The 27,437-nt window shown below is 40.3% G+C and overlaps 1 protein-coding gene across 1 annotated transcript in view; it reads left to right on the plus strand.

The window, feature by feature from the left end:
- The window catches only part of CAP2 (cyclase associated actin cytoskeleton regulatory protein 2), a 206,906-nt gene extending 181,026 nt beyond the window's left edge, over positions 1–25,880 (plus strand). Inside the window, exons 8-13 of the mRNA XM_082258081.1 lie at positions 9,712–9,901; positions 11,990–12,156; positions 14,749–14,872; positions 17,761–17,843; positions 19,769–19,909; positions 25,162–25,880. Of these exons, the coding sequence (XP_082114207.1) occupies positions 9,712–9,901; positions 11,990–12,156; positions 14,749–14,872; positions 17,761–17,843; positions 19,769–19,909; positions 25,162–25,245 (789 nt within the window). The 3' untranslated portion in view covers positions 25,246–25,880. The remainder of the gene's footprint in view (positions 1–9,711; positions 9,902–11,989; positions 12,157–14,748; positions 14,873–17,760; positions 17,844–19,768; positions 19,910–25,161) is intronic.
- Positions 25,881–27,437: the final 1,557 nt, after the last annotated feature.

The following is a 27,437-nucleotide window of genomic DNA, read 5'->3' on the forward strand; positions in this document are numbered from 1 at the left end:
TACACTGCGGCTTCAGATGCCCAAATCCAAGATGGCCCCGCCCCGACAGCGTTTTTAAAAGTAAGATTTTGACTAAAATCCAATACCGTACACCTTGTAAGTATGAGAATAGCGGTTCTGTAAAGGGTGATGGATTAGTATTATAGGGGTATTTTTAGTTAAAAAAGGTATTTGAGGCCGGAACTCTGGTTTAAGGATAGTTCTTTCTTCACTACTGGAGTGTGTTTTCACTTTTTACTCATGGACATTTTTTTATTATAAGGACACAGTTTGGACTCTTATGCACGATTTTTATATATATATTTGGATTCCTTTGCACGATTTTTAGGCTCCATGTACACGGGACGCTGGAAATGGCCGTTTAGGAGCAGTTGGGCGTTTTTTTTAGAAGCCCCTGAACCCATCTACATTTTATCTTATCTGTCCATGTACACCAGGTCGTTTACAGTCATTTGCAGGCAGTTGCGTTCAGGGACTGTTTTTAGAACGCAATTATTTGCGTTCGAACGTGTGTTTCCCAGCGTTTCAAACGCACAAACGCGTCCGAACGCGTCCGAACGCGTCCGAACGCGTCTGAACGCGATGACCCGCGTTAAGCGTTCGCGTTTTTCCATTTTAAAGGAGAATAATTTTTTTGACCTCTAGGAACGCTTCTAAACGCAAACGCCCGCAAACGCTGCTAAACGCCCGCTAAACGCGGGTACAAACGCGACCGAACGGACGTTTCAAACGTCCTAAAAATTCCAGCATTCAAAGGGACTTTTAACAACGTCCCGTGTACATGGAGCCTAATATATATATTATTCTGTATTTTTATATATTTAACACTATGGTTCATGCATGAATTTGTTTATACAACACATGTTATGTCACTTTGTTGCTAGCTCTGCACGTATTGGTACATTGTTGGGTTCTTGTCTGTTGGCCCGTGCGAGCTGCTGATATATTCATCTTTTTTTATTTATTCACTCTGATGTTTGTAATATTTTTATTTAGCGCAGATTTTCCTTTGTTTTATTTTGTCCCTGGGCAAATTGATAGTCGTAGACAGGGTCTGGAGTAAACAAGCACGGGTGCCCCCATGGAAAGTGGCTTTCCATGGGGGCACTTGCTGAAGAAGAGCCTGGAGCGCTAACAGAGGACCCCAAAGAGCAGGTAAGTATACCATGTTTGGTATTTAAATCTTTTTAAAAATTAAGCTTTAATGTCGCTTTAATTTACAAAAGGGTTCAAAAGAAGTTTCTCCTGATGACAGGGCCTCTTTAAAAACATTCCAATCAGGTCTGTTACTGAGTTATATTTTTAGACAATTGTTTAGTTATAGACTGATTTTTCAAATGCTTCAAGAAAGATATGCTGCATGAGAGTTATTTCAGGTTTCAGTGTGTGCTCATCCCAACCTGGAAAGCTTTACAAAGCAATGATGGAAAATCTACTCTGGATGAACGGTTACAATTTGTTACCATAGCTGACCTTTCTAAGACACCAGCAGCTGTATAAAGCAACTGTTCCTTTCATTGCAGTAGCACCTGTCAAAAGGCAATTGCCAGCGGTGTTTTTGAATTGTGGCTTGTTGCATTAGGGGAGCTGCTATGTGCAGAGAGGAAGAAACCCAACAACAGCTGTTTCACAGCCTAACAAGAAGGGCTTTTTAATGCTGGATGCATTGACCATCAAACTAGTAATCTGAAAACACTTACAGTGCCTTTATAATCCACTGAACAACTGCTGCCATTGAATGCCTCTAAGCACGTGCCACATAAAAGGCATATGTTGAAGACTTGTCAAGTAGTATAGGGCTTGGTAACAGAATACATATGTTTTTTTTTTTCTGAACTGGTAAAACCCCTTTAAAAAAAAATTAAAAAAAAAAACATATCCTAGGTTCATCTGGGTCAAGTGTGAACCATGGCATCACCACGTCCCTCATTAGTAACTGCACCCAATGTTCATAGGAGTTTGGTAAAAATATCACAAACACGTGCCTGTGAAAAGCTTTTTTAGCGAATAAACTCATCACGTTGGTTAGATTGGTGCAATTAGAAACACCTTTTGAAAGTCTAATGCCTCGTACACACGCACCGATTGTCGGCCGTAAATGTTCAGCCAACGTCCGATCGGCCGATTATCGGCTTGTTAGTATGATGCTTCCGACAACCGACTGCGACTTTTCAGCCGAACAAAATCTGGTCTGCATGCTATAAAATTTTTGTTGGCCGTCACCAGAACGGCCGATTGTTCATCAGTCAGTACAGATTTCGGTCGACAAAAGCCAGATGAGCAAGACTGGGCATGCTCAGAGAAGAAAAAACACACGGAAAGTTAACCATCACATGACATCACTTCTGAAGTTGGTTGTTGTTGGCCGACAAAATTCGTGTGCAGTCTTGAGCACTTTTCAACCAACACGACAGCACTGGACAAAAGACGGCCGATCGTTCGGCCGACAATCGGTGCGTGTGTACGGGCCTTAAAAAGCCGGAGCTGTTATGTACCACGTTAGTAGTAACAACTGCTACCTCTTCTTCACTTTTCCTATTCCAGCCTTAGGAAAGGCCTCATTCACACAGGTGGCAAAAAAAGGCAGTTTGACTGCATTTTGGCTGCTCCCTTACTACCTGGAAACGCTCTTCATTGATTTAAAAAAAGGGGAGCGGATAGAACTGAATACATGCTCGCATCTGAGCTGTTTCAGACAACAGTGAGACAAAAATAACATTGCCTGTAGAGCAGGGTGTCCAACCTGCAGCCCAAGGACCACATGAGCCCTAGGACAACTATGGATATGGCCCAACACAAAATCATAAACTTACTTAAAAATTTTAATTTTTTGTGGGGGATGTGTTTGTAAAAATGCAACAAAAGAAAAAAGATGGGGCTTTGATAGGCCAGTGGGAAAGGGAGGATCACAACTCTGACACAATTAGTTCATAAAAACAACATATTTATTGTATCAAAAAAATGATAAAATCACATCAAACATATGATAAAAAAGCAACAAACACATGTGTAGAAATATACTCCAACTGGGAGTGCCGATACATCTCTACCAGTAGGTGGTAATGGTCTCTGTTATTGCACAGTCTAGGGGTCTCCAGCAAGCTGACGCGTTTCGCAGCAAGGCTTACTCAGGGCCAGAGAGGCCAGAAAGATCAATATTCCCACTGCATCAGAGACCAGGCGAACCACATGTGTCACAGGGCAGACGCCGAGGGCCAGTAGGTAGAGGCAGTTCCAATATAAAGTGGCTATAGCGATATAAACCCACCATAACGTTCCAATAGATTAAGGGAGGGGAAGCCTCCATTCATCTATTAGCTGGTCAGTGGGAATGGAGGAGGAGGGAGGGAGTGGGCTGTCATTTACTACTGTTTATATTCTCACATGTGTGACTCTATAGTCACATAGCCTGCTCAGATGTAATAGGGAGGAATGCTCAGAAATGCTCAGCATAGAAACACACTAAAACCTAAAGCTGAGTTGGGGACATAAATAAAAGGTGGAGATAGAGAGCAGCAGGATCAACCAGATAATTATATCTATTTGGTTGTTTGTAATATGTGGTGCCATTAAAGACCCGCTGATTTTCCTTCTATTGTATTGCATACTGGGATGTGGGCACCATGCATAATCTTAAATCACACTGTCTAATGTTGTAAAGTACTTCTGCTGTGGAATTATGAGATCACATGGCTGGCTCTGGTAGATACACATGTAGAAGTGAGCAGGTATCCTGTTAATATGCATTTAAACAAAGCCAAACAGCATGAGACCTAGATAAACAGACATGTTTCCTGAGATACATAAGAAGGAGCTCTCCCCTTTCAGTGACATCCAAAGTGCCTGAGCATCAGCTGTTTCGTCTTGTAAATTCTATACATGAAAGCACATCAGACAGGTGGCTATAAGAGTGCCCTGAATAGAAAAAGCATCTACATTTACACAAGGAACACCTTCACAAAAGATCAGTGTCTGTGTGACAATCCACCTGTTCTCCAGAGATGACATCCGATATGTAGTGATCTCTACCCTTCGCCATGTGTCCTTCCAGAGATTAGCATTTGTTACCTAGCCACATATGCCGGGCTCTATAGTGTTTGTGTCACATGTTCTTCATGTATTCTGAAAGTGACAACCTCCCTGTAACACATATCATTAGCAAATCTAATATACACACATCAGCTATAACTTTACGACCACTCACCTAATATTGAGTAGGTTCCCCCCTTTTGCCACTACAACAGCTCTGACCTGTTGAGTAGGGATGATCGAACGGTTCGGGTCGAACATCGGTTCGACCCGAACATTGACTGTTCAAAATTCGGCCGAATTTCAAACTTTTTGCTGAAAAAGTTCGGAATTAGGCAACCAGAACTGACCAAAATGCAATGGGACAGGAACTGGGCTTTAAAAGCCCGTGATTGGACCAGAACCATCAGTTAAAGCCAATTGAGGGGGCAGGAGGATGCTAGGAATGTGATTGGAGTGACTAGGGGGTCCAGAGGCCAATCAGTAGTGAATACGCCCCCCAGTATATAACATAGCCCCGCCAAATCTCTAGCATTGTAATACAGGGGCTGTGGAAGAGAGTGGAAGCAGTTCTGTTACTCCTGCTTCAAAATGTAATTTAGCAATTATTAGTGTGAGGAAAAGGATATCTAGTGTAGTTAGGGTACTATTTTCCACTATAGTTAGATTTAATAATCTAGTTTCTTTAGGGAAAGTGTTAAGTGTCAGGGGACCGTAGTGTAGTGTAGGGTTAACTGACTCTCACTTCTATGGCAGGGTGACCAAACCCTTCCATGTCAGGGTGACCGCCATAGAAAGCCATAGAAAAAAGATTGTTTCTATTAGAATTGCAATAGAGCAGGATAGTGGCTTCGCTCCTGTGACACCCGGCTTTTTGTAGCAGGCATTTTATTGGGCTTTTTTGTTGACGTGTTTGGAGGCAGGCATGACATCAGAACTTCTGTGTAGGGGTATATATACACACACACATGTATGTATATATACACATACACATATATAGGTGTGAAAGTAGCAGAACCCTATGCCTGCGCTAATGAAATAATTAACAGGCATAGGACTACGCTCCTATCACACCTATATGTGTGTATGTGTATAAATACATATAAGTGTGTGTGTATATATACCCCTATACAGAAGTTCAGATGTTATGCCTGCCTCCAAAGACGCCCAAAAAATGCCCAAAAAAACGCCTGCAACAACACACCTGGGCGTTTTTGTAGCAGGCGTTTTTTTGGGCATTTTTTGGGCGTCTTTGGAGGCAGGCATAACATCAGAACTTCTGTGTAGGGGTATATATACACACACACATGTATGTATATATATAGGTGTGATAGGAGCGTAGTCCTATGCCTGTTAATTATTTCATTAGCGCAGGCATAGTGTTCTGCTACTTTCACACCTATATATGTGTATGTGTATATATACATACATGTGTGTGTATATATATACCCCTACACAGAAGTTCAGATGTCATGCCTGCCTCCAAACATGTCCACAAAAAGCCCTATAAACGCCTGCAACAAAAAGCCGGGTGTGAAAATAGCGAAGCCACTATCCTGCTCTACTGCAATTCTAATACAAACAAACTTTTTTTTTTCTGGTTCTGGACATGCTACAGAGCTGAAACTTCACAGGTACACTTTTTAGATCCCCCCCCCCCCCAGACACTAAATCCAAAGAAATCTCTTTTTTTTTTTTCAATATTTTTTTCAATAATTGGCTCTCTATCAAAAATGACAATTTTTAAGAACTTTTTTTTGTGTGATTAAAAGTCCCAGGGGCATGACACAGAACTCTAGGCACTTTTTAGGGGCATTTATTGGGTTTTAGGGCTTCAAAATTGTGTTTTTTGGGTCCCATTGATTTCAATGGGGTTCTGAAATCCGGGCCGAACTTTCGGGAAGTTCGGGTGTTCTGGTCCAACCGAACTTTTCAAAAGTTCGAATCATCCCTACTGTTGAGCCATGGATTCCACTAGACCTTTGAATGTATGGTATAGTATCTGGCACCAAGCCATCAGTAGCAGATCGTTTAAGTCATGTAAGTTGTAAGGTCCGGTCTCCATGGTTTGGACTTGCTTTTCTAGCACATCCCACAGATGCTCAATTGGACTGAGAGCTAGAGAACATGGAGGCCAAGTTAACACCTTAAACTTGTTGTTGTGTTCCTCAAACCATTCTTTAACCGTTTTTGCAGGGTGGTGGGGCACAATGTGGCAGGGAACAGTCCCATACACAAAAAACTGTGATGCCCAATTTTTCTGCTTTCAACACATCAACTTTAGAGAGAGCATGTTTACCTGCTGCCTGATATATCCCACAAACTTTCATATGCCATTGTAATTAGATAAACAATGTTTTTCACGTAACCTGTCAGTGGCTGATCGGTTTATGTATTATATTAGTAAATGTGTACAAAAAAATTTGGAGCTTCTAACATGTCGAAAAACATAATATCCCTTATCAACTCCTTTCTTAACCTCATCCTGAAGGAACCCTTGAAATCATTTGGAGGTCTCAGGTAGTGATCGACTGATATCGTTTTTTTATTGCCGATACCGATATTTTGGCCATCGCATATCGGTATCGTCCAATATTTTTTTTTTTTTACAGGTACTATTGTGGAGGGATCACTCCTCTGCACTCTTCTCTGCACTTAAAAGCATTCAAAACGCCAAGTCTGGCTGTTTTGAATGCTGTAATTTTTTAGAATTTGGCGCTGTGTACCTGGAAGTGATGTCATGACATCACTTCCGAGTTTTTACATAGATATCCGATCAGAGCCGAATGCGGCCGTGCAGGATGGCACAGGAGACCAGGGCGAGCCAAAGAACTCGATGGGAGGGGGGGACGTCCCCTCCAGCTCCTTGTAATGACAGCCGAGCAGCTTCTCAGCTGCATCGGTGGTTATTACAAGACAGCCAAAACGTCTGCTATGGACGCTGGTACCGGGGTGATGCCTCTAGCTGCAGGCATCACTCTGGTACAAGCACTTTACCGAAATATCAGCAATATCGGTCACCTTGGGGAAAGTGCAGATCGGCCCTCGATATATGGCCTTTGTCAATAATTGGTCGATCTCTAGTCTCAGGGAACCCTGCTAAAAAATGATTCCTTAAAAATATATTAAAAATGTAATATATATATATAAAAATAAATCCAAGACTTTGAGGAAGCCTGGGATGATTGTTTGAGTGTGCATACCACCAATATGATCTCAGCAGTGATAGGTTTCTCCAACTCAAGTTCTTGGCAGCAATCTGCCCCTCCACTAGCTACTCCTTCCAACACTGTCAAATGTCTGAGTCCTCCTTCTTTTGTATGGTATGGTCTTGCCCCTCCCTCCGATCCTACTGTACAAAGGTTATGGCCGATAATAATCGAGTATGTGACTTGACCCTCGGACTGGACCCTAAGGTGCTACTCTTAAATGTTTTTGATGGTTCCACTTTGGGACAATATGTTTGTTATACCACTTTTTATTCATGCAGAGGGATACTTTTCCATTGAAAGTCCCTTAACCCACTTTAATATCCCCCTAACGTACAACTATTAACTCTGTCTTACCTCTGTAGAAGCTTACCTACATTAATAGAAATTGTCCTAAATAGACTGACAAAATATGGTCCATTTGGATAAACTCCTGGGTCTTGGATGTAATCCTCCCTCTCCACAATGAAATATAAATTTAAGCCTATGCATATATATATATATATATATATATGTGTGTGTGTGTGAGTGTGTATGTGTGCAAGATTTTTGTTCCCCACCCCTCTTTTTCCTTTCTTCTTCTACTCCCCTTCTCCTTCTACACCAACAAAAGAACTGACTTCTAGAAGCTGTACCTTAAAAAAAATGATGCAGAGTGCTAGTCACTAGTATTGCTTGTGGTCTCCCAGCAGCTCATCTTTCCCGTTACTGAGCAACCATGCCTTGTTCTGTGCTTCTATGTGGAGGTGGCCCAGCACAGCAGTGACCTCAAACCTCACTCATAATCTCCTGAGAGTAGCAGTAATGGTGCTTTTCCACTGCATGGAACCGAACGGTTCGGCTCGCTTTTGTGCTTTTCCACTGCTGGTACCACATGGTACGGTGTAGGAATGGTTCGGTACAGTACGGTACGGCGGCGCTTTTCCACTACATGGAACCGAACGGTACGGCTCTCTAAAACAGTACCACCTCGATTGTGGTTCCAAGAGGTACCATACCGGTACCATATCCCACAATCCTTTGCATGCAGCTGACTGTTTGTCACTACTAGCCACTGATTGGTCAGAGAATCGTTGTTATCCCACCCACTTACTTTAGTACTACTTTAGTGGAAAAGCAAACCATACCAAACCGTACTGAACCGTTCCAACACCGTACCATGCGGTACCATGCAGTGGAAAACCAAACCGGGCCAAGCAGGGCCAAGTAGAGCCGAGCCGGTACTTGCAGTGAAAAAGTGCCATTAGAGCCTTAGATCTCATATGCAGATCTATAGCTATGAGGATACTGGCTACTGTCCCTGGGCACATACACATACCAGGAAGTGCATTGCTAACTTTTAGGAGGGGCTCCAGAATTTTTTTTTAGATGTTCCCTATAACATGGCAATTTTTTTTTTTTAAATTAAACTCCACTTAAATACCCAGGCCCCAAATAATAAGTCAAACGCCCATTGAAGGCATATCTAAACCAAGAGTTAAAATGCAATATATTGCAGTTTGCCAATCCATAGGTGTGAGGGGTGCATTAATTTTCTTTTATAAGGTCGAGAAAACTTTCAGCAAGTACAGAAAATATTTGTTGAACTTCTCGATTCCTGTGCGTTTAACTTATTATTGGTTTCTTCCTTCTGTAAATCTTCATATAATGGAGATGACAGGAGGAAGAAGTTTTTGAAGTTCAATATTCGGACAACCATGGTTCTCTTCGTAAATACAGCAGAAGAGTGAAGTTAGCCACCCTAGGACAGGAAGTGTGCTATTTGCATGATTACAAGGTGAAAATAAAATAAAAAATCCTTAAAAAAAAAAAAAGGAAAACTATTTTAGCAACCTCACCTAAGGACTTTTAAGCTGCAATATCTAATTTTTTTTATGGAATTAGATACATTTTAATATTTACTTAGTGTTGCATTGGCACTTTACACACAGTGGTTCCTAGGTGCATTGCAATGTAACACTGCATAAGGGAAAAAAGCTCTCCGAAATTAAAACTCCCACCCTATCATATAGCCATAATCTGAACTTTTGTGTGACCCTCAGATTCTGAGGGCTGCAGTCGAGGCCTTCTATATTTACTACATTTGCCAACACTGCTCTAGACTGTGCCATCGTATTCTCTACCCTTTGGTATGCATTGTATGTTATACACTTTGATGTATCTTAATTCCTCTCTGTACCTTCTTTGCTGTTCCTTGTCTATTCCTCACCCCTGTGCCTAGAATGGGTGCAAATGTTTTATTGTTTTATATATATTTAGGCAAAGCTGATTTATCATAAGTAGTGTTGATCACTTTCAGGTAAACTTAAAAGTAAAGAGACTAGTGGGGCTAGATTATTCACATTTTACATGGATTTAATTTTTATTCTAATGAGAACACCACATGACTGGCTGCAAAAAGTGACATATACTGTACAATAAGGCATCATTTTTAACATATTTTTAGTAACTTGCATGCATATTTGTTTTACAGCTATCCTCAAAAGGAGAACCTCAGAACAATAATGCAACATCAGGATCAAGTCACCCTCCGCCACCACCTCCGCCACCACCTCCAGGACCTCCTCCAAGTATAGATATTTTTAATAAACCCAAAGATGACATGTCTCAGGATCGATCTGCACTCTTTGCCCAACTGAACCAAGGAGAAACCATTACACAAGGTAAACAAGGAGAGATAAAAGCATGTGTGTAGGTGGCTTGTTAGAACATAAATAACATGCTGTTTTGTGCTAAATAAACTAAGCAGGAAAACAAGAAGTGAATAGGAATATCAATTTGTTAGGATACAGTTCTTTTCTCTACCTAAGACTCACTTTATATGCCGACTGGAAGACCTCCATTATGTAGACAACAAAGAGGAATTATTATATATGTTGCTGAATCACAGCTCTAGGTTTATTTTTAAACATACTTCCTAGATTTCTAAAGACGGTATCAAGTCTTTTAGAAGTTTTGTGTTTTTCTGATCAAAGTATCCCATCTCGTATTATGGATAGGAGCACTGAGAGCCAGCACTGACCCCCTGGGCAGACAAACTTTCTGGACAGTCTAAAACCAGTCCGCTCAATTCAAGGTAGGGCCAAATAAAAATAAAACATGCTAATAGCTCCAAAACCTACAGCAGAAATGTTTTTTTTTTTTAATACAGCTCTTGTGTGCCGTATCATGGTGCTTCACACCTTGCTTTGTGGGGGTAGTTCTGATACTACATAAAATAGAACGACACCACACTTCTAAAACAAAACCAGAGCAAACATATAGTTCTGTATAAAAAAGAAAATAGGTCCTAAAAATTCACAACAAACACAACTAAAATCAACAAAACAACAGGCATAAAATGATTGTACATTTTTCTTTTTTTTTTTTTAAAGTCTTATGGTGTAGGGAAACACACTCACAAAAATTTAACTTAAAAAAAAAAGTGTGCACACAAAAGTGAGAACACAAAAAAGTGCACAGGGTGTACACATGGTCCTCCTCTGAAGAGAAAGGACCCTTGCCCCAATCCCCCAGGGCGCAAGGCTCCTGACAGGCGCACTCTTTTCTTCAGGAGGCCTGCCGAAACAGACCAACCCCAAGTACTAGGTGGGGCTTCCCCAAAGGGAGACCCCATGGGAGGTGAGAACCGGACCAGAAGGCCACATGCCCTCCCCCCCAAGACTTTCAGAGAAGGCCCAAGGACCTACACCTTACTAATCGGGAAGTGGGAAAGTGCATACAGTGCTGTGCAAAAAGACAAACAAAAAAGGGAAAAGGGGAAGTGGATAAGTGCTAGTGCCATAGTGAAATACCATGGCAGGCCCTTCGGCCAGGAATAAAAAAAATCCTCTGGTCCCAGCCAAAAGACCTGGCCCTAGAGGCAGGTAAGAAAAAAGTGTGTACATGGTGCAGTGGCCTTGGTGCCAAAAACCCAAAGTGAGCTTCCCCACACTGAGAATTACGGCACGCCTGGACTGCCAACCCAGAGGAAAATACATCACAGGCTTCCTTCACAGCCCAGTTTTTGGCCAGACCAGTGTAGCCCCATCCCTATCAGGAAGGCATCAGAACTTAGACAGCTAAGGGAGAGCCTTGCCATCAATCGGGGTCAAGCCAGATTCAACCCAGGAGGAAAAAGGCCCTCCCACCGCCCTTACCATTCCTTACCTAATTACATCAGAAGAGATACTCGCCAGCGCCCCCACACAACAAAAGACACTGGTATTCTCCCTCCCAATGACTGATAAGAACAGATACTACACTTAATCTCAGCCAAAAGGCTGAATTATTGTACATGTATAACACATGAAATTAGAGCTTCTCAGAGGCTGGGGTCCAAGGTTCTACACCTCGCCTCTCCCAGTCCCCATTCTCTTCAGGTAGTCAATCAATGGAGTGGTTTATCTTTAAATTCATTTTCTCGTGGCAGTTGTTTAAAAAGGATTTTGTATTCACTGTTTGGCACACAAAGAGCCACTATTTGCATAGTGTAGTTGTTTCTACATGTAAATGTGATTGAGATATTATGGGACAACATGCAAGTAATAATGTCATTCAGAAAAAAAACTTCAGGTAAACTTACAATATATTTTATTAACTAACATTTGCAAACACTAGTTTTCCCTGATACCTGTAGGGGTTACAGATCCAGTCTCTGTGCTAGATTCATTTTTATCTATGTAACCTAACTTATAACACAAAACATGCATGTAAAGGCATATGCAACACATATCAGTTATTCCCTCTGTATATGTGGTTACATTTTCTAGGTCTTAAACATGTTTCTGATGACCAGAAGACCCACAAGAATCCTAAACTACGTGGGCAAGGGGTACAAGCCAGATCCCCCACAAAGAGTTCCAGCTCCAGCTCTTCAAAAGGACCACCCCAGTCTTATTCTCCTTTGCTAGAGCTGGAAGGAAAGAAATGGAGAGTGGTAAGTCACTACTTCTAAATTTAATGACCTAGCATATTTAGTCCTATTGGAATTATTATTATTAAAATAGTCAAAATTAATTCTTAAGTTAAATCGGCTAAATAAATTCCAGGTACGTCAAAACAAAAGGTGTTCAATGTGTTACAGTTTGATTTTTTTTCTAAAGCAACCACAGAGTTGAAAAACAAGTCTCCTGCAAGCACCTGAAGAGTTGGACCCTTGTTCTCTGTGGGATTTCATTGTAGAGGTCTGAGAAGCCCCCTACTGAATCAGACCTATAGCTCTGCAATCAACAAAGCTCATGTTTTTCGCTGATTAGAGGCTCTATGAGGTGTGTCAGAGCGATGCTAATAGATTGTATTTAGGGAAAAGTCACATCGCAGGCAGGACCCACACTGCAAAACACTATGGGGTTGATTTACTAAAGGCAAATAGGATGTTCACTTTGCAAGGGAAGCTGCACTTTGTAAGATTATTTGCCCCAGAGCTTAGTGAATGAGGTGAAGCTCTGCTGACTTCCTGCATCCAGTTATGTGCAAGCAAAAGCACGGTGTTGTTATTTTCCTTGTACGTGATTGGGTATTCATTGCAAACATTCACTAAGCTCTGAGACAAAATTCCTTGCAAAGCGTTACTTGCGTTGCAAATTCAACAGTCTATAGATCTTTAGTAAATCAACCCCCAATGAATGGGAAGTTTGTGCATGATAGCTAAACATTTGTCAGACATGCTCAGGAGTGTTGAAAAAATGCTTAGAGCTTGGCAGATGTCACAGCTAGAGCTATCAAAGATAGAAAACCATGCAGTCATCACTTTGCACATTCATACCTCATGCGACTCTTAAGGAAACTTATTATAAAGGAAAAAGAGGGGTACCATTGATTGCATTCACAAATTTCCAACACTTAGGAAATCTATTAAAAGTATAGTAGGGGATCAAACTCATCCTAATGCAATTTACACCGTTTTTTTTTTTGTGTCATTAGAGCAGATCATATGTGTGTTAGATAGTACTGAGGTTCATTCACAAAGCAGTATATTACCGCATCCGAGTAAAATGTTTTTTGACATTAAAAAACTATATTAAAATAACGCATGAGTTATTTTATGAAGTCATGCAGTATTTTAGTAGTGAAAGTCTGCGGTAATTTACCACCAGCGATAGCTGGCCTCTTTAACACAAGCTGTAAATAGCTTGTTGTTAGGGAGCGGGCGGCCACCGGTGTCCTTAGCAACTAGTAACTGTCATGGTTGTTAAGGACGTGGCAGCCACCCACTCTTTAACAACTATGTTGTTTACTGGTTGTTGGATGCCGGCGGCTGCCGGTTCCTTAAATATTGCATGCCGGGACCACTAATGATTTACTGCATGCATTTTTTTTTTCTTTTTGTGAATTGACTTTCACTCCTGTTTTATCTGGTGTTTAGTAGAGTTTTTTCTTCAATAGTGAATTAACATTTTTAGGATCCCATGCGGTGTTTGGGAAAACACCTAAATACCCCATGTTGTCTGGTTCTGTGAATAGAGCCCTCTGAGTCAGTGCCAATAGGCAGCTCAGACCAAAAATGTTTGGCCTATACCTCGTTGTTCATTTCCATGAAGTGGTAAGTCAGCCGCCTAGTTGGTAAAAAGGCAAGCTTTAGAAAAGAGATCATACAGCACAATATGTGTAATTGGAGAAATTAAAATACATTTGGTAGTCAGGCCAATGCCTACTGGCCATCTGATGTCCACCTTTAGGACTCTTTGACACTGGCGGCCAGGGGGTATTAAAAAAAAGTTGACTGAACTGAAGGTTTTATCTCCCCCTGGCCACCCACCAGAATGCTAACCTTACAGCCTGACAGGAATGTACACATTCCCCTACCATGGCAATGTGGCAATTTTAACTCAGGCTGAAGAGTTTGGCAGATAGCACTGCCTTTCAGACTTGCCCAGTATCGCAGTTCCTTCTGAACTCCTGCCAGCTGCTGCTATACTGGCCTCTGAAATGCAATCCACCATGGATTGCTTTTCAAAGGGCGATAAATATTGCCACCAGTGTGAAAGAGTCATTGAACCTATTAATGCATGGGGGACCTCTGGGAGTCTGGCATTTGGTGTGTGGTAGACAGTAAAGGATTTTTATTTCACTTTTTTAGTAACTTAGTTTGTTACAATTCTGCGTAAAATGATAACCAGTTCCTATAAGAAGTTTGCAACTAAAATTGAAAAGTAAAAAAAGTATTAAAAGTACTAATTTTACACAAAAAAAAAAACTACCTCTCAAGAAATGAATGACATGTTGGAGTTAACTGGCTAAGGGAAAAGATAACTTACTGAAAGCCTACATTAGAGTTATTATTAGAGTTAGCATTAGTGCTATCATATTGTTTCTGAGACAAGTCAAGCATGTGTCTGATTGCTTAGTGTGTGATGCAGTATGGGGTTATTAGGTAATGACCCTAATCTCTTAGCTTTAAGTGCTACAGGTGCAGATGATGCTCAAGTCCTTATTTGGTAAAGTTTTTTTTTTTTTCCTTAGATTAGAGACTACTTACAACCGTTTCTGTTTAGCTGTGATCTCATCCGTTATATCATTCTAATTTTAGGAGTACCAAGAAGGAGTGAACAACTTAGTGATTTCTGACACAGAGTTGAAACAAGTGGTTTACATTTACAAGTGCAAGAAAGCAACATTACAAATCAAAGGAAAAATCAATTCCATAATAATAGGTAAGAGAACTTATTTATAGTGAAAATAAGTTACGTTTGTCAATCAGGTATTTGCTATTTCATATTACTGCTACTTATTTGAAATTACAATTGACCCGTTATAAACATACTACTCTAGATGTTTCTATTTCCATTGTTTTTGTATGCTTTCTAGGTTTTACTAAAATAAATGTTAAAGTTTTCAAAAAGTTAGTAAAAAAAAGTTATTGCACAACAAAATTGTTTAAAAAAAAATATATGGACCCTCCAAGGTTATTCTGTGCGTTTTTTTTAGCACTGGTGTATTTTTAATACATGTCTTACATATAAAAAAATTCTCCCATTAAAATATTTAATGTGTTTTATGTTGAAGCCCTGCCAAAAAGTTGCTGTTGTTGTTTTAAAAAGCATGGGTAAGGATTAAACCTCAGTCAGTTTTTTTTTTTTTTCTGTCTGTGTTTTTGTTGGAAGTTTCCCCTCATCTCCTGTCCCACTGACAATTGTCCCCCTGACAGAAAGTAAAAGGAAATCCAAATTTTAATGTAATAATTGTTACTAAAACAAAAGGTAAGAGGAAATCTCCAAACGGGGACGCCAGTTTCATTGACCGCTCATTACCCTTGATTTATCCAAGATTTCCTCCTATATTATGTCATGCTTCCAAGACAAAAAGTGACGGGGTATCTTCTCAAGGGGTACAGAGACAGCAGTTATACTGACAAAGGTTATAACTCTTTTCTACTCTGTTCAAAACAAAAAAAAGTGTCTGTAAATCTGCTTTAAACACATTAAAACCTTTCCATGGATAAATATCCTAATGAATTGGAGATATTACCGTATCTTAAGATTCTTAACCACATGCCTACTCTGCACTTTCACCCCCTTTCCTGCCCAGGCCAATTTTCAGCTTTCAGCGCTGTTGCACTTTGAATGACAATTGCACAGTCATGCAACACTGTACCCTAATAACATCTTTAGATATTTTTTTCCTCAAATAGAGCTTTCTTTTGGTGGTATTTAATCACCACTGGGTTTTTTTTTTTTTTTTCTAAACAAACAAAAAAAAGACCGAAAAATTTTGAAAAAAAAAAAAAACTTCAGTTTCTTTTATAAAATTTTGCAAATAATACATTTTTCTTCTTCAGCGGTTTGCGCTGATGAGGCTGTACTGATGAGCAATGATGAGGCGTCACTGATGGGCACTGACAAGCTGCTCTGCTGAGGAGGCAATGATGAGTCTGCACTGATAAGGCGGCACTGATGAGCACTGATAAGACACTGATAGCACTTATGGGCGCTGATATGCTGCAATGATGGACACTGATATGCTGCATTGATGGACACTAATTGGCACTGCCAGGGCTGCACTGATTATCAGTGTAAATGTGTGCTGCCACAGGATCGCTGGGTATCAGCTTTTCTTTCCTCACACAGTGACAGTGCCGAGGAAAGGAAATGTTGATAACTGGCATTTGTTTACACGGGATCATCTGTGATTGGACACATGGTAAAGGACTGCTGTGATAGGCCAAAATGACACAACGCTCACAAAGTGCGCCTGATGCGTGCCCCGGGGGAGTGCCGAGGGGCAGGGTTCTGGGAGGGCATCTGGAGGACCGCACTGTAGACATCTTTCAGCCATAGTGCAGTTGGCAATTGGTTAGTGGAAATAAACCTTCAGAAAAATAAAATTGTGAGCCGGCAGCTTTTTATTGCAAAAGCCATGTCTTGTATGCATTCAAAATAAACTCACCTGACTGCTGGCAGTCTTCTATTATATGACATGGGCAGCTCAGAATACATTTGTGGCACAGTGGAAATGTACCAGGATGAATTACTTATATGGGCATGCATGGAAGTCACATCATCCGTCTTGCCTGCCAGCCAATAAAGAGGCCCAAAGAAGCCCGGGGGGAAGATGTCAACAGCTGGCAAGAAATCCAGCAGTTGCATCACTGGACAAGAGCTGAGTATTCTGCAGACTGTGGTTCTGCTTTACGGGCAAGAAATGCTGCCAGAAGTAACATCTGTTTGTTCTCAGTTCTCTAATGGCTCCTGAAATGCTAAAAAGTAAACTTATTTTGTATTCCTATCCTCTGGAATTCTGGCTTTTCAATTTACTAAATACATTAAAGCAGAACTGTTCTCCTATCCTTTGCCAAAGATGGCTCCAAGTTAGCTTCTATTTAGATTTGCAGTTGCCATAGTGCTGCAAATGTGATCAGCTATGACAACAACCATTTGAGGGTTTTGAAAGTTGACTTGAGAACTGTCCTAGCACATTGGCAACTGCAAAGGTGGGTACACACTATAAGAAAATCAGGTGAATGATTGTCCAGTTTTCCTCGATGTTTCACAGAAAGTCGAAACCAAGGATGGAACTAATGTACAACAATTCTCGTACGACAAAGGCTTTTCTTTGTTGTTGTTTATTGTTTCTGATTATGCACAGTCTTTTGTATCCGAAATGTTGAAGTTTGCCCCTTTAGACATGTTCGTTTGGAAAGTCTAAATCGGATGTCGAAAGTTGTGTACACACTATACGAAAATAGAACGATCGTGCCTCGTACGGAATTTGTCTTACGATTTTCCCATAGTGTGCCCCACTTAGTTATCACCAGAAGCATGCCTTGAAAGTAACACACACTGCACATGTAGTAGTAGGTAGAATGTGAGCAAAGACACTGTAGAGAACTGTGTTGGTATGTTTGCTTAAGGATTTATTAGCTTCTATTGAACCTTTCCAACTTTAGTTTTCTGTTATGAAACAATTAAATCAATTTGATTATTCCTGCTTTAATGATGTTTCTACACTTTTGTTTTATTGTTCATTAATATATTTTAAATACAATGATTTCCTATTTAGTGTCAAGCGAACATTTTAGTTTTACTTTCTGTACTATTTACAGACAATTGCACAAAACTTGGCCTAGTGTTTGATGATGTTGTCGGCATTGTAGAAGTCATTAACTCTAAAGATGTGCGAATACAGGTAAGGAATTTTAGTGGCCAAATTAGACGTAGCTGTAGGCAAGTGGCACAGAATCAAATTTAGGTAAAAAAATACAGCTAAGTACAAAAATGCATTGTTTGCCATGTCATTTTAAAGCATATCGTATCCAAAAAACAAAAATGTGGTTGCATTCATTTCCTTTTTTCACACAAAGAACATTTTTAATAAGAACTGAATTTATCTGAAAATCTTTCCAAAAATGGTATGTCCTTCGTCAATTCCAGAGAGCCAAAAATACAATTTAAACAATGTTATCTCTCTTTTGAAAACTACTAATTCAATGAGTCCACTTTATAATAGAAATGAATAAAGGCAGACATGTTTGAAGTTCAGCCTGTGTGACAGCCATGGTTCCTTCCATATAGACATAGGCCCCCTTCACATGAGAGATCCAATCGGGTCTGCCTGTCCATTTTTCAGCTGGACCCGATTGGACCCTCCATTCTCCTTTATAGTGTGTCGGATGTAAGTGGACTTGTGTCCGTTTACACCCTGCTACCTCCAGGTCTGATCCAGCAAAAAAAAAAAAAGGAAGAAGATCTTTTCCCCTCCGGCTAGCCAGATCAGATCAGAGGGCAGCCGGGTTTAAATGGACAGCAACAGAAAGAGAAGGGAGCGCTTCTGGTTAAGGCTAACTTCATGAAGACACAAATAATTTATATTATAGTGACAATACGATGTAAGTGAGGATATCACAAGTGAAGCTCCACTCCAGGATAATTATAAGGTAATCCAGTTTTTTAGGGCAATAAAAGGCATCAATGAACAATGGTAATAGTAACTTGCACTTGTAAAGGTGTCAGGCTGAGCCCGCTTACTTGCCCCACTGTATCCGATTTTCTGTAGCTGTAGTCCTTGTGGAGAGCAAACATCCAGGCTCTGGCGGGAAGGATGTCCCTGGCTGTGGATGCGCAGTCCTTCAGGAGAGATGTAGCGATGCGGTGTGCATCTATGGGTGGCTAGTGAAGATAGTGGCGGCGCAGGTGATGACGTCAATCACCCGCGCTCAAGGATCAGACTCAGATGAACAGCTCCACACGCGTGACTGCAAACGGTCCTGTCACCATGACGACATGTTTCGCGTTCCGCGCTTTGTCAAAAGTCCAAAGGGTTTAAACAGACAGCCAGTCTGTTTACATCCGACTGCCCATAGAGCAGAGCAGGCTGTGTCCATGTCCACTCTGCTTAAGCGGAGTGGGCAAAGACCTGTCATCTGCCCATTCCACCCAGCTTAGCAGGAGATCAGCGGTTGGATCCCCTGTTGAGCAAAAACTGATCCAACCTGTGTGAAAGGGGCCATAGATACAGTGGAGAAGTGAATAAAACAAAAAGAACAGGAAGTACGCTCATCACCTATCATTGCATGGTAAAAATAAAGGGGGAAAGTGAAAAAAAAGAAAACTAATGCAACCACTATATCTTGCATCATTTGCTGTTTTTATTTAAATAAGGCTGTATAGTGGAATTACAGTCTGTATACTAATTACAGGAGTTTCTTAGTTTACACTATGATTGCATTCCAGGTTTTGCAGATGCTATTCAGTTTGAATATTGCATAATTGAAACAATTATGTTCCAAGAAACATAATAAAATGTTATTGTAGTTGTATGTGCATACTTTTGGCTATGCTAACTTTCAACTTCAAATCAGGTTTACAATAAAATAAAGAACAGAAACTGCCACACAGTTGCAATCAGACTAAAAGTAATTATTTAGCTTCTCTTCTGTATTTCTACAAGGCATGGCGATACAGAGGATGCCTTAAATTGCCTGCCAGCACATTTTAATGAATAGATATAGAGCTTTCTTTAATATATAGATACATTTTCGAAATTGGAATGTAGTTTGGTGGCTATTTCCAGGCAAATCATAGAATATATGGTCACCTTTCTCTTTTGTACAGGTCATAGGGAAAGTGCCAACAATTTCAATTAACAAGACAGATGGCTGCCATGTTTACCTGAGTGAAAGTTCAATAAACTGTGAGATTGTAAGTGCCAAATCATCGGAAATGAACATCCTTATCCCGGACCATGGAGATTATGTAAGAGAAAACTGTGTCTATTTTTACTAATGTAACTATATGAAAAATTAATGTTTTTCACTTAATTTTGTCTGTTTGTGTCGTATTACTATCAATAACCCTATCGCAAAATAAATATTGTTGTATAGTCTTTAATTTATTACTAGAGCTATGTAGTTTAGTAAAATGTAAGGGAAAATACAGATTCCTCTATACAGCAAAGAGGAATGTTGATGTGCTAAGGGCATTATCCCATACCAAACAGTCAGGTGTAAAACTCCAGGTGAAGAGCTAAATACACATAGGCGAATATTGAGAACTATTTTAACTACCAAAGGATTTGTAGTTCTGTTCATCTAATATTGTGACCCGGCACCCTACCAGACAGCACAGCCAGGTATGTGACCTTCTATCTCCTTTGCTGCAGTTAAGCAATACAGCTTGGTCATGACCCGCCTCCCTCAGCCCTCTGATTGGACAATGAAAGAGCAGCAGCACATTAAGAAGTCTATTCCCTTTGCTGGTTTTTCTTTTACTAGTCAGAGTGCCACTGTGCTAAAAGGTTCATAAGACATTAGTTGATGATGAAGAACAAGTCATATTAAGCACTAAAACAGTCCAGACTGAGAGGTAGCTGACCCAAAGCCATTTTTAGTGAGACAACCCTTTTCTTGGGAAAAATCACTCATGTACCTTGCCTGGCACATCTCAAACCTAGTGGGGGGGGGGGGGCATTTATCATTAAGGACAGAATTGGGACAGAAGGGTTTGTGGCTTCTTGTAGGCGGTTATTAGTGGTCATACCGCACCTAGCAAAAATGTAGTGCTAACATAAGCTGCCTAACAATGGCTTCATCTGTGACTTACACACACACTGGAGCTAAATATTGCCCATGCTGCAGAGGCACCACCAGCTGTAGCATGCCAACAATGAGTATCTTTGTGATTGCGGTAAGAGGATAGGCTCTCAGTAGCATGGGATTTTGTCACAGCATCAATGACTCCTCATTCAGGACACCTGCAGCGTTTTGGCTTCTTTTGAAGAGGCAACCAAAAATGTGAGCCACAACAAGGAAAATATTAGTAATTTATTCTCTCTCATTCTTCCTGGATCACACATTATGTGGCCTAACAGAATGGGAACTGTAGGCACAACAGCAGGAGTAGGAGATCCCTTTGCCTACATGCCTGTTAGGCAAAGGCAACAGGAGGAAGAGGAGGAATACAAGGAGGGTTGGGATGCTGGCAGTGAGAAGGAAGAAATGGGGCACAAATAAAGGGAGAAGCTTCATCTCTCCCAAACCCACAGAGTTGTACGTGGGTGGGTTGAGATTGTTTAGGACACTGTTGTCCTCAGTGTACCCAAGGACTCAGGGTCCTCTGCTGCAGGCAATCTTTTTTGTAGGGATCTTTTTGTTCAAATGCCTGTGCAAGGACCTCCGTCTTTAAAGAGGGTAACACTTTTGGGTGACCACCCTACTAGATAGGTAAATTGGCCAGTCTACTGCCACTAACCAAGAGGGAAATCCAAATGTGGCACTTTCAGGAGATGCAGCAAAAGATTCCTATGCCTATGATGGTGGCAGAACCCCTCTGATTATGAACTTGCCTCAGATCCTCTGATCTCTAAAAGGAGGGACAGCGAGGTTGACAGCTAGCTCAGTGCTGTTTTTAAGAAGTCTTTTTTTAAAACCACAGCTGCCATGCTTGGCTGCAGACAGCACTTACATGGAACACCTAAATAACATTATTTCTGACTAAATCGGGTCCATGGCTGAATCAGATACTCTCAGAAGTGAGGACCAAATGGACTATTGATTGTCCAGGTTGGGCCACTGGCTGAAGCTTGCATAGTATGCACTCAATCTTCTGGCTTGCCCTGCAACCAGTGTACTGTCTGAGAGGGCCTTCAGTGCAGCCAAACTCTTTGTTACAGAGCAGCAAATCTTCCTGTTTCCAGAAATAATTTCGTTGAAATTAACCAGTCTTGGATTATCAATGACTATAAATATTTAGGGAGAAAGTGCAATTACAATTCAAGAGAAGAGGGTTATGAGGGTGCTGCTTATGAGAGCTTATAATCCAAAAGTCAAAGGCAAGTGACACAAAAGATAATAACTGTGTGTGGACATGTTGATGGAGAAAGTAACATTTTAATTGTTAGAAAGAAGCAAGATAGGCTTCCCTAAATAGATGGACTTTCAGGGCTTGCCTAAAGACACTGTGAGTTTGTAATTGAATTCTTGCCTAAAGATAGACAGAGTAGGAGAGTTGGACAGTAAGTAAGGAGTTCCAAAGGATGGGGGAGGCTCCTGAAAAGTTCTAGAGGTGAGCATGGGGGGGGGGAGCTGACAAAGAAGCTATAGAGTAGGAGGTGTGGGAGGGATGAGGAGGACAGTTTTGTAATATCTTGAAATGAGATTGGTGATGGAAGCAGAGTTATGGATGGAATTGTGTGTTGTGTTAAATATTCTGGATTCTATTAGTTGGTGAGCAGAAGCCAGGTTTGGCAGACAATGAGTGATTGGTAAAGTGGATGACTCCAGCAGCAGCATTCATGACATTTCACTAAAGAGGAAATAGCCTGAGTAGAAGGAGGCCAGTAAAACAGGAGTTGCAATAGTCTCTGCTCTGGCACTGTAAAGGTGCCACACAATGTTTCTGCAGCTGCCCCTCGGCTGCCAAATTTCTGTTCTTTGCTGAAGTCACCAAAATGTCCTGCATTGCTCAAATTCTGGTGTCTTGGCACTGTAAAGGTGCCATATGATTTTTCCACAGCTGTAACTCAGCTGCAGAATTTCTAATGTTTGCTGCAAGGTAAATGCCGTGTTGCACCTCCAAATCTGTGGCCTATTCTAGTGCTTCAGCACTATAAAGGTATCACAAAAGGTTTCTGTAGCTGGACCTCAGATGCCAAACTTCTAATAGTTGTTGTAGGGTAAATCCGCCATGCAATCATAGACCTCATGTCAGAGGGGCATGACTGATGGGCTGGGATCTTAGCTGAAGCCTGTTTTTTTTTAATTTACCTTATATTGAAGTTGAATACAGTGTGCACCGGTACCTACATGCCATATTATATTTTGGAACGAGATATACTCATCTCTGCGAGCACCTGAATACAGAGTGTAAACCTGAGAGACTGACACTGCAGGCTTAGAGCGGCACACATTTGGTATGGTATTTAAGGGTAATCCTGCATTGCACTTTGTCGTTTGCAGCCTTATCCAATGCACCAGCACTGTAAAGGTGCCACACAAAGTTTCTGCAGCTGAACCTCAGCTGCAGAATTTCTAATGTTTGCTGCAGGGTAAATCCTGTGTAGGACCCTCAATGTTTGCAGCCTTTGCTCCAGCAATGGGAAAAGGCCACACAGTGTTTTCACATATACATTTCTGGCTGACTTGCATGGAGACAAGCACACACCCAGGAACATCAAGATACAGTATCATTTGAATACATATATAGCATATTGGAAACACATATCATTGTGGGTTTATCTTGGTGTCTGTGATGCCTGTCCCGCAGATGTCACTTAGAAACTTTTTGGGAGCAAGTGGTCCCCCTGTGTATTGGTGAGCCATTGTATAACATTTTATGCACCCTACTCTTGAGGAAGCAACCAGCGTAGCAGATTGAGTAAATATCTGTGGCTATTGTCTCTCAAATAATACGCTGTAATGTTTATTTCAAGATAAAATATACCTAGTCTTTTCCTTTTATGTTATAGTCTTATCAAGCTGCTTACATATTGTCCAGCAACTAGGTAATATTTTTGGCTACTGTTTCTAAAATAATACAATCTACTTATTTCAAAATAAGACCTAATGGATGTAAACACGTGCAATGGTGCGACCCTTTGCAAAAAGTGTGATTAATTAGGCTGCTGCTGTGTTGATGGTTAAAAACCTGATCTAGTGAAGTTAGTAACTACAGCACTGCTCTAAAAAAGTGCGTGATACAAAAAAAACAAGTCATTTATCTAGTAAGTGTCAAATAAAATATAAAAATAGAATAAAGTGCTAAAATATCAAAAAAAATATAAAATAGAATCAAGTGCTGTAAAGTACAGAAGTCCATCAAGCTTTTGTGAATCTTGTTATAATGTGACTCCAACGTGGCATGCTCCCCTCCTATGTGCCACCACTCACCAGCTGTACACATAAGACAAGCCCAGATATTATATCCTTCCATGCAGCGTTGTTAGACTTTTAAACTGTATCCAAAGCAGGCCTGTGACCAAATAGTCATTTAAAATATGTGATACCAGAATAGGATGTCGCTAATGCGGTCGATGAAAATAGTACTGTTCTGTAACGTGACATAATATCACCCTCAAAATCAAATTAAAAGAACCCTCTCCCTGCTGCTCAGTATTTCTTTAAATTTAGTTTTAAATTTATGGCAGTGCCCAGCCCCCCATGCCCTTTTTTTGACAGTAGCTTATTGCTTGCTTATAAGCCTTGAAAATGGCCACTTATGCCTCGTTTCCACTGAGTGGTACGGTACGGTTGGGTTCAGTACGGTACGGTTTGGAACGGTACACCTAGCGTTTCCACTGCCAATAGTACCCTTTCATGATAGGCGTGGTGTAGCAGGAAAGCTGTGATAGACGATTCTCTGTCAACCAATCAAAGTTCTGCAGAGTGTAGCTCCACCCTGTTGGTACGGTACTAATGTGCTTGGTACCCCAACGAAAGGGTCCCAAAAAAGTGGTACGGTACGGTTCGGAATTAGGGTACCATTCACAATGGAAACGGCAAAAATAGCGTACCGTACCGTACCGAACCGTACCGTACCGCTTAGTGAAAACGAGCCATAAGTATTAAGGTTCAGCCCTCATAGACTTCAATGGATGTTTGGGTTTCATCCTTTCTCTAATTGTCATATTTTGAAAATTTTATCATGTAATACTAAATGTACCTTAGCCAAACTTTTTTTTAGAAATGCTTTGGTGCATGTATTATAATTTAAAAATAATATCATTTTAAAACGTTTAGTATGATTTGGGTTTTATATGTAGCAATTTCAACAAGAAAACTCCCACTGAAAAAGCCAGAGGCAGCTATACTGTGTGTGAACTCACCATGATTTTTATCTCTTTTCTGTAACAACAACTTCCTGGGAGTTTCAATGGGCAGAAGTTCATAATCCAGGCTTGTCTGATTTCTAAAGGCCTAGCCATTCATGCAATTTGAATCTCATTCTCTCCGGTTTATGTATTGTATCCCAAAGTTTACATAATCTTCTCTGTTGATTTTGTCTCCCTTCAGAGAGAATTTCCTGTTCCTGAACAGTTCAAGACATCATGGGATGGCTCAAAGTTGGTCACTGAACCTGCAGAGATGATGGGCTAATTTAATACTGTCATTTTGTAAATGCATCCAACCCAATAGATGTTTTTAAAGCTGCATTTAAATTGGGGCATGCTGCATGCAGCCTTAGTCTGCAGTATACATAAAAAAAATCATATATTCATCTAATAAGCATTTCCATCTAATCTTCCTGGAAGCAATTTATAGCAAACTTGCCGAGAAAGTAAATAAATGTATTAATAATACCTAGCTGACATTTCAAATGATAGAGCAGGCTGTTTATTACTAGCTGTTTAAATATCATCCTTAGTATGTAAAGAAATTCTTCCAGAGCAAGCTGCAAACAGCTGTTAAATTCATTCTTTCATTATCATGTTTGTTTCATTTTCAGTTCTATTTTTCTCTTTTTGTTGAAAATAGATAGAAATGTATTTCTATTATGACCAAGATTTAATGGTATCCCAAAATTGTTTGTGTATGTATGATGATCAGACTACCGTAGATAAGAACTTGTATAGTAGTCCGCCTACATAATCAAACATCTCTTTAAAATGCACTACCACCATTGGAGTATTGGATAATATCAGAGAAAACACTTTTTTTATGTGTGCTTGGCATTAAAAATGGTTTTGCTTTTACAAGGTAATACTTTTACATTAAAAGAAATGTGTTGTTGATTTTGTTTGTGGTACATGGACTTAAAGTAGTTGTAAACCCTCACATAAACCCAGTGAAATGAACAGCCCCAGGTGATACACAGAGATAAAACAAATCATCCTACATAGGTTTTACTTGTTTATCTGCAGTCTTCTCTTTTCCTACACCCCTTCAAAAGGGCAGAAAAGTGTTAAAATCCTTCTCCATCTGTCAGGAGCACAGAGGAGGGGGCAGAGAGGCTGCAGTAACAGCGTGTGAGAGCTGATTGGTGGAAAGGAACACACCCTCTTCAGACAGAAGAACTGTGTTGTGATTAGGCAAGCTCCGGTCTGAGCTCTCCCCCCTCCCTTCCGGCACAAATGTATCTAATGTGTCTGGAAAACTTCTCAGAAGTGACCCATGCTGATAACATAGGAACGAAGTACTAGAGAGAAAAAACACTTAGAGCTTTGGAGAGAGATAAGTAAACACTACAGATATATGTACTTCCATGACTGAGGTTTACAACCACTTTAAACACACTGTGCTTAAGCAGCAATTATCCATTGATCTACATAATAAACAAAAATATTCATAAGCACATAAATACAATCAAAATATGCGGAGCTGAGGATTGCCAGGCAGCAAACCAATGCTTGCTTTAGACCTTCAGACCACAGCTACATTTGAGAATGAAAATGGCGATGTGCATTATATGGTATGACATATGCATGACTAGAACCTAATTATCACAAAATGTGTTGTCATGCATTTTTCTGTCGTTTCCAGCTCAGCAAAAATGCTCTGGCATTAAAGAAAACATTGTTTTTCATCAGTAGTGACTTTCAAAAGTACAGTTCGGTGCACTTAAAAATATCCTGTATTCTGTTTTTTTTTTTTGTTTTTTGTGCATTGATGATTATTTTTAAAAAAACCTTTATTTGTATGGGTTCCTAAAAAAAAACATAACCCATTTGAAACAACGTGGCAGAGCACTCATGTTAACATGCTTTTCTAGTGCCTCCGGTGGGAACAAATCCTAATTGTGTAGGACTGCAATAGTTCATGATTGTGCATTCAAAATTGCATATAGTTCTGCCCATCAAAGGAAATTTTAATTACATTTTTCTTTCCCTGAGAGGAGGATAATATTTTACAAACCTCTCCTTCCAATAACATGTACAGACTGCCTACTGCTTGTAAAGTTGGTTCGGTAGTCTGATTTTTCGAAATGAGAATATTACTATTTGCCTTTATATGGTGCATACACACTTATTTCTTTTTACATTTTAAATATCCTCTGTTGTTTGTGACATGGCACTACAGTTCTAAACCTTATATACCAGTAGTCATTTTCTTTATCCTCTGAATAAATTTTATAGAAAGGCTTGACTTTCTAGAAGTAAATCAAACCAAACCAACTAAATTCTTGAGCATGTTTGATAGCTTTCCTGTTGAAAATAACCCAAAATCAAGCATTAGCCATTTATATTGATGTAAAGTGTACTGTAACAATAATACCCGTGCCACATACAGTATATCATATATATATTCTATTGTATGCATACGTTCACATTAACTGCACCATAAAATTGAAC

This window comes from Pelophylax lessonae, assembly GCF_965119305.1.
Source record: "Pelophylax lessonae genome assembly, chromosome: 5".
NCBI classification, from domain to species: Eukaryota; Metazoa; Chordata; class Amphibia; order Anura; family Ranidae; genus Pelophylax; species Pelophylax lessonae.